The sequence below is a fragment of the Chelonia mydas genome, chromosome 1, assembly GCF_015237465.2.
Source record: "Chelonia mydas isolate rCheMyd1 chromosome 1, rCheMyd1.pri.v2, whole genome shotgun sequence".
Lineage (NCBI taxonomy): Eukaryota > Metazoa > Chordata > Testudines > Cheloniidae > Chelonia > Chelonia mydas.
In genome coordinates this window covers 5697415-5706015 of record NC_057849.1, presented here as the reverse complement: position 1 = coordinate 5706015, position 8601 = coordinate 5697415, and the positions used below count along the sequence as shown (strand labels likewise).

At 43.7% G+C, this 8601-nt stretch overlaps 1 protein-coding gene across 1 annotated transcript; it reads right to left on the bottom strand.

Moving 5' to 3' along the window:
* Positions 1-963: 963 nt before the first annotated feature.
* Positions 964-1920, bottom strand: LOC102929807 (olfactory receptor 52N4). Its single transcript, XM_027834434.2, has one exon. The coding sequence runs from the start codon at positions 1918-1920 to the stop codon at positions 964-966; it is 957 nt and encodes a 318-aa protein (XP_027690235.2).
* Positions 1921-8601: the final 6681 nt, after the last annotated feature.

Sequence of the window (8601 nt, the reverse complement as noted above, 5' to 3'; positions counted from 1 at the left end):
AAAACGTTTCTCAAGATGGCTTCAGAGGATTGCTCCAAAGTACACTGTATTAGCTAATCTTTTTCAACTTCTACAAAACACATAGGTCATAGTGACCCCTACTCAATGATCACTTTTCCTAATTTTCAATAAACTTTATTTCTCACTTATTTACTTGTCTCATAGGTCCAATCCTCCCATTCTGATTAGCAGAAACTGACAGCTAAATGTTTACTTTGCATCTAAAATCCTGCTTTAAAATTAACCCCAAAGCATGTAATGTTCTATTTTATTAATTCATCATGGCTGCGTGCACATCTTATGGTTGCAAATGGCTTGATCATATTCTGGGGTACACATCCCTGAAATCCAGGGTAACACAGTGCAGTTCTCAAAAACACAGTTTCACAATGCTCACCAATAAGCTCTAATAGAATGTCCTCAATTCTTGCAGCACCTTTCCTGTATTAGAATTATCCAGTGGAAATATTTGGTTTGTCCTCCAGGCTTCCTGAAGAATTGGACATAGGAAAATAAGGCAAATTTTGTTCACTGGATCATTGTACATGTGATAAAGAAGTTCAGTATTGTAGTTGCTTCCTTTGTCTTCATCTATCAGAAAGCATAGCTTCAGTTTGTCAAAGTGATCAAGAAGTCTGTTCACAGAGGGTCTAATGGAAAGCCACCTTGCTTCAGAAAGATGCAGTATCTTCTAGAGATCTGGATGTCACTGAAAGGCTGAGTGATAGGGTGTGTGGAGGCGGGGGTGGATGCTTGACACTGAAAGAGATCAGGTGATGGTCAGAAAGAGGGAACTCAGAAGTGGAGAGAGCAGTGCTTGGTGATGGAATGATAAGAGGTTAAGTGTGAGATGCTTCTCAGCCTCTGAACTTCCACAAAATGAGAAGCTCAGACAAACTGGGACAGAGCGCCCTTGATTGACAAGGAAGTATCCTTTCCCCCTTTCGTTACGCAGGTTTAAAGTCAGTGTCCCCCAAGTGAGTACATTCTGCAGGTGTATTTGCCCACTTTCTCGCGAAGCTCTTTGGTTTTGGCCCCATAAATGATGGGGTTGAGTGTGGTGGGGAGGAGGAAATAGAGGTTGGCCAAGATGATGTGAACATGGGGAGCGATGCCCTGACCAAACCGATGTGTCAGAGTGGAGAAGAAGAAGGAAGGATAAGACATCAGCATCACACATATGTGGGCTGTGCAGGTGTTGAGGGCTTTCTGGTGGGCTTTCTTGGAGGAGATTCTGAGGACAGCCCTGATGATCAGACCGTAGGAGAGGGCAATGAGTGTGAGGTCTAACAAGTTGACTACAAATGGTATCACCAAGCCGTACATCCTGTTGACTGTGATGTCCCCACATGACATCTTTGCCACAGCCATGTGGTCGCAGTATGTATGGGGGATAATGCGGTTGGCACAGAATGTCTGCCTGCTCAGGAGCAGGGGTAAGGGCAGAGCAAAGAGAACAGCTCTCATTAAACACACTAGCCCTAGCTTAGCTATTCTTTCGTTGGTGAGGATTGTGGCATATCTCAGAGGGTTACATATGGCAACATAGCGATCGAAGGCCATTGTCACAAGGATGGCTGAGTGCATCCCAGTCCCCGTGTGAAAGAAGAACATCTGGGTGAGACAGCCACTCACCGTAATAACTTCCAATTTGAACCAAAATATACACAGTGCCTTTGGTATGACAGAGCTAGACATGCTGATGTCTGTGAGTGCCAGCATGCAGAGCAGCAGGTACATTGGCTTGTGCAGGGTCTGCTCTTTGCCTACAACAAACAGAACCATGAAATTTCCCAACAGGCTGATAATGTAGAATGTAGAGAAAGGGATGGAAATCCAGACGTGGGCAGCCTCCAGGCCAGGGATACCCATAAGCATGAATGTCGAACCGTCAGACGGGGTGAGATTGAAAACTGCCATGACTTGGTTGATGCGCCCATCAGGCTCAGAAATGCTCAATGTGCCTGTGAAGGGAAAGAAGCACAGTAAGGGGTATTACACACTTTATAACACATAGTACAGTAAATAGTTTATAGTTCTTACCAATCTAGAAAGGGGGGTGAGCAGTGAGGTGGCAACATTGACAAATGGCACCATGTTATTTAGGTGATAGTCAAGTCCACAGAAGTCCTCAGAGAGAGCTAACCAAGCCAGGTGAATGGGTGGCATGATAGCAGATGAACTTGGAGGTCAATAACTGAAATGTGTATGCGCATTGGAGGGAAAAGCTTGAACTCATCAAACACCTAACAAGGTTCTAATTTAACTGTATGAACTCAGGACATGGATCTGCGTGTCATGGTACACAGCTCTGTGAAAGCCTGCTCAAAGGCAAGCTTTGACAGAAAATAAGCAAAACTTTGGAAGCCAGGAGGACTGGGATTGGGAATCATACAGAAAATACAATGCCATTTGATCAGTCAGTAAATGTTTCACCCTCCTCTGGAGACCTCTGTGTAGTACTGGGCACCCTTCTCACACAGGATATTGCAGAATTAGTGGGGCTCAGACAAGGGCAACAAGAATGATGAAGGATTTGGGGAAACTGTCATAGAGCGACAGGTGAAAAAGACTGGGTTTGTTTCCTTACAAAGGAGATCAATTTAAGGGGACATGAGAAAAGTCTGTAAAATACTGACTCATAGAGAGTGGATTGAGAATGTGTCTCCCTGTCTCATAAAACAAGATCAAGAGGACAGTCAATTAAACTGAAATGTGGCAAAGGAGAAATGGTCTGAAGTAAATAGGATGAAATTCAATAAGGACAACTCCAAAGTACTCCACTTAGGAAGGAACAATCAGTTGCACACATCCAACATGGGAAATGACTAACTAGGAAGGAGTACTGCGGAAAGGGATCTAGGGGTCATGGTGGACCTCAAGCTAAATATGAGTCAAGAGTGTAACACTGTTGCAAAAAAAGCGAACATCATTTTGGGATGTGTTAGCAGGAGTGTTGTAAGCAAGACACAAGAAGTAATTCTTCTGCTCTACTCCGTGCTGATTAGGCCTCAACTGGAGTACTGTGTGCAGTTGTGGGTACCACCTTTCAGGAAGGATGTGGACAAATTGGAGAGAGTCCAGAGAAGAGCAACAGAAATGACGGAATGTCGAGAAAACATGACCTATTAGGGAAGAGTCACAAAACTGGGTATGTTTAGTCTGGAGAAGATAAGACTGAGGGGGGCATTTTAACAGTTTTCCAGTATGTAAAATGTTTTTACAAGGAGGAAGAAGAAGAAGAAATAATTGTTTTTCTTAACCTCTGAGGATAGGACAAGAAGCAATGGGCTTAAATTGCAGAACGGGCTGTTTAGGTTGGAAATTAGGAAAAACTTCATAACTGTCAGAGTGGTTAAGCACTGGAATAAATTGCCTAGGGAGATTGTGGAATCTACATCACTGGGGATTTTTAAGAGCAGGTTGGACAAACACCTGTCAGAGATGGTCTAGATAATACTTAGCCCTGCCCTGAGTGCAGGGGAATGGACTAGGTGACCTCTCGAGGCCCATTCCATTTATATGATTCTCGGATTCTATGAAATTCAAAACTGATAAAAATGCCCAATTAGACTGAGGAACTCGTTGCCACAAGAGGTAGTCGAAGTCATGAGTTAAGTAAGAATCAGGAAGGGTCTGGAAATTTACATGGATAGTGAGACTATCCACTTACAATAGTTACAGCTAAATAAATATTTTTGAAAGCCTATACACCCATGTCTTTCAGGGCACAATCCAATCTCTAGCTGTTAGGGATTAGGGTGACAGCCTCATGATGGTCAGGTCATCCCTCCATCCACCCACTGCCGGGTTTCTTACACCTTCTTCTGCACCATCTGGGGCTGTCACAGTTAGAGAGAGGACACTGAACTGGATGGACCATAGATGTGAACCATGATGCAATTCCTCTGTTCAGAAAGTTTCCCCCATGGAAACAGACATGATCCTGTTGGGCTATGACTTTGTGCTCAACAGAATGGGCACGAAGGTCACAAGGGTCTTGTATTTAGGGCTACAGGCCTGCACCTCTGTTACTTCGCTTGTTACTTTTGGTGAGACACTTTCTTGCAGGCACTCAGATTTCTCTGAGACATAAGTTACAGGTGTTTACTGACAAGGGTAAGCAGAGACCCGTGTCAGCAAGTCAGCTGCTAGCCCTTCTCATACCTGAATATTGATGAAGTTTGCAGATGATACAAAAATTGGGGGATCGTAAATAATGAAGAGGACAGGTCATGGATTCAGATCAATCTGGATTGGTTGGTAAACTGGGTGGAAGCAAACAACAGTTGTTCTAACATAGCTAAGTAGAGATCTACATCTAGGAACAAAGAATGTAGGTGATGCTTAAGCAATGGGAGACTATTTTGGAGTAGCGCAATGACTGTGAACAAATTTGGGGGTGTGAAGGCATAATTAGTTAAACATGAGCTCCCAGTGTGACCATGTGGCCAAAAGAGCCAATGTGATCCTGGGATGATAACCAGGGGAATAACAAGGAGAGGTAGAGAAGTTATGTTACGGCTCTATTTGGCACCGGTGCGACTGCTGCTGGAATCCTCTGTCCAGTTATGGTGTCCATAATTAAAGATGGATGTTTTTACACTGAAGAGGGGTCAGAGAATAATCACAAGAATTAGGAAAAGATTAGAAAACCTATCTTATAGTGATAGACTCAAAGATCTTAATGTGCTAAGTGCAATAAATAGTTAAGGCATGACTGGATAACAGTCTGTAAGTACCTAAAAGGGGAACTGGTATTTAATAATAGGCTTTTCAGCCCAGCATATAGAGGTGTAACAGGATCCAATGGCTAGAAATTCAACTTAAAGGAATTCCGACTTGAAATAAGGTTTACATTTTTTAAATGGTGAGAGTAATACACCATTGGAACAATTTACTAAAGGTCTTGATGGATTCTTCATTGCTGAGAATGTTTAACTATTTCCAATACATTTGTAGTTCTAATTTTACCAGGTAAATCCCTTTGTGTTTCTGACAATATTGAAATAAAGAGGAGTCCTTGTGGCACCTTAGAGACAAATAAATTTATTTGGGCATAAGCTTTTGTGGGTTAGAACCCACTTCATCAGATGCAAGAAGTGAAAATACTGGACCAGCCCTCTGTGGAGAAAGAAGTGGTTCGGGACTATTTAGAAAAGCTGGACGAGCACAAGTCCATGGGGCCGGATGCATTGCATCCGAGAGTGCTAAAGGAGTTGGCGGATGTGACTGCAGAGCCATTGGCCATTATCTTTGAAAACTCATGTCGATCGGGGGAGGTTTATTCTTTTGTGTAGAGACTGTCCAGTTTGCCAATGTACATGGCATCGTTATTTTTGCTTACACAGACTAACACAGCTACCACTCTGAAACCTGACAATCCTGAAGAGTTCAAGTCAACTTGCTGCTGAATTCCTGCCCAGATGGTTCTTGACATGAATCCTGGAACCCTTCCTGAGCCCTCAGCACTAACTTAAATACAGAAAAAGGCAACTCACCGAAATTCCACTCTGCAGAGAGAGGATATCTCCTTACTGCACCAGGAAGGCAGAGCCCTGAGAATCAGTGTATGAATCTCACGTCTGACACTCGCCATGCTGAAGAGCAACTTTATGATTCCCTGAACAGTCCCTGAGGACTTTCAGGTTGGCCAGGACTCCCAGACAATTCCCTCAGCTGCGTGAGCAGCAGGTGGAGCAGAAAATAGACACTAGAGAACTTCAGCTTGAGAGCCTCCCCTGGGAGTGAAGAAATGATTCTCTGATCCCAGAGGCTCAGGTTGTCAGGACAAACTGAGTCTTCCAAATTGTTCAGCCTGCTGACAGATGTTTGGCTGTGTGCGTTTGTTCTGTCTGCCTGCTGTACTGACTCTGGCCAGATAGCCCACACAGCAGGCTCCAACTGAACTGCCCAATAAATCCACAGAGTCGGTTGTCAGTGGAGGAACTTGGTCAGTTTTATGGCCAACGAGGCACTGTGCTAATGCCCCAGATCAGTGGTTACAGGTACACTAACACATGTATGCCAAAACAATGGACTGGCTACATGAATGGCGGGACTTTCTATTCTCTCCTCATTCAGAGAAAGACATTGCCTCTGAGATACATCTTTATGCATAGATGCAAACAAGTTAAGCATTATTCCTGAAGTATCAGGGTACCACCCTCTAATGTATTGACGTGCCACCCATTGACGTGTCCAGGTGCCATCCATTACCTTGTACATATTGGTTTCCTCAAATATCTCTATCCATTATGCCGTTATCCTGACCTTATCCTTCAGATGGGTCAGCGTCTTCCTCTTATCTTTGGGGAATGGGTTTGGCATCCAGGTGTTCTGGTATCAGCTTTCTGGAAACTGTTTGCATCTTTATTCTTGTGCCGAGCACTGCTTAGGAATGTGTGTTTCCGCAATATCAGTCCTGTTCCTGCCAGATTCTGTAAGCCAGGCGTGTCCCTTGCTCACAACTTAACTTTGCTTTATAGCTGCAAAGTTTTGATTCCTTTAACCCAGGTCTCAGGCCTCACACCAGGCCTCGACTACAAGGGATTATGTTTCAGGCCCTCTTCCTCCTACACAGCTTAGCAACTGATGACGGCCTTCTTTTGTGTGTGTAATATACTGCCATCTGCACTATGTGTGGGAAATGATTCCGTAAGCTATGGGACCAAAAAGCATTTTCAATGCATCGTAGCAGCATAGCGCTGCATACCACCCATGCAGTAGCAATATTTTGTCGGTTAGCTGTGAGAAGTAACTCCCACCCTGTGGAGGCCAAATGATGTGATCCGAAATAAATACAGGCCAAAGGGCACGGAAAAGGATTTCTTCTCCCAGGATACTGCCATCCACAGTATTTGTCAGTGTCTTGTTGTGAGGTCTAAAGTGGATATATATTTGGCAACTCCCAATTGTTCTAGTAATTCATCGTCTCCTTCGATTGGGTAAGCATGAAATTTCAATAGTGTGTACATTTTTCAGAAATCGATGTAGGAAGAGGTTGTGGTATCCTGTGTCAGAACTAGTACCATGGGGACTTCTCCACACACTGTGTGATTCCTTCACCACTCCCAGGGCCAAAATCACCTGGCGTTCCTCTCACATGGTATCCCACATTGTACAAGGGAACAGCCATGGAATTTCCCCAATCTTTGCCCTGCAGCCATTTCAGTATGGTAGTTTTTTAGGTAGGTGTCCCTGACAGGGTGAGAACACAGGGGAAAGGAATCAAACAACTTCTACATCTGGATCTTTTGTTCGGGCTGCCGTCCCTCCCCCATACTTGCAGGTGTTTCCAGGAGTTCTCTTGTGTGGGGAGGGAGGCCACTAGATGATGTCTCACCCCACCTTATGTAGAATTAACATTGAGTGGGAATCCTTTGTTCCAAAAACCGTTCCCAATCCAGTTTGTGGAAAAATACAGGTAACCAAAATGGAGTTCAGTGTCATGTGGTCTGTTCACATGCTTTTGCATGCCCTGCTGAGTCATAGCAGCGATTAGCTGATTAGCTAATCATAGCAGCTGATTAGCTAATCAGCGATTGACTGATACATAGTCAATATTCATAACTTCACATACAAAACTGATACGTGCACACAAAGAGGATCATCCTTTTCAGCAAATCATAACTTTTCCAATGACACCTGACAAGACATATCTTGTATAAAATGTATGATAATTATGTCAGAATTATATCAGAATCATTCAACTATGAAGAATATGGGGCACAGTGTCACAAAGAGGTCATGAGGAGAATCCCCTCTCTGGCTTTTAAAAAATTCAAATGATAGCAGTAAAGCACATTAGAAAACAGAATCTCAACTACACATAGAAAATGATGGGGTCTAAATTAGCTGTTACCGATCAAGAAAGAGATCTTGCGGTCATGGTAGAGAGTTGTCTGAAAACATCTGCTCCATGTGCCACAATAGTCCAAAAAGTTAACAGAATGTTGTGAACCACTAGGAAAGTGATTGATAAGAAGACAGAAAACATAATAATGCCACTCCATAATATAATATAATATAATTATAATTAATATAAAATGCCACACAACAGACAGTCAACCTGCGGAACGCCTTGCCAGAGGATGTTGTAAATGCCAAGACCATAACAGAGTTCAAAAAAGAACTAGATAAATTCATGCAGGATAGGTCCATCAATGGCTATTAGTCAGGATGGGCAGGGATGGTGTCCCTAACCTCTGTTTGCCAGAAGCTGGGAATGAGCGACAGGGGATGGATCACTGGATGATTCCCTGTTCTGTTCACTCCCTCTGGGGCACCTGGCACTGGCCACTGTCGGAAGACAGGACACTGGGTTAGATGGACCTTTGGTCTGACCCAGTAAGGCCCTTCTTACCTACTTATGTTTATTTTTGTGCTGAGCTGTCATAAAAATAAAGGGAAGGGTAAAACCCCTTTAAAATCCCTCCTTGCCAGAGGAAAAATCCTCTCACCTGTAAAGGGTTAAGAAGCTCAAGGTAACCTCCCTGGCACCTGACCAAAATGACCAATTAGGAGACAAGATACTTTCAAAAGCTGGGAGGAGGGAGAGAAACAAAGGGTCTGTGTCTGTCTGTGTGATGCTTTTGCCGG

Coding starts and splice junctions, on each gene's coding strand:
- LOC102929807 (XM_027834434.2), bottom strand. CDS start 1,920: ATGGCAGTTTTCAATCTCACCCCGTCTGACGGTTCGACATTCATGCTT.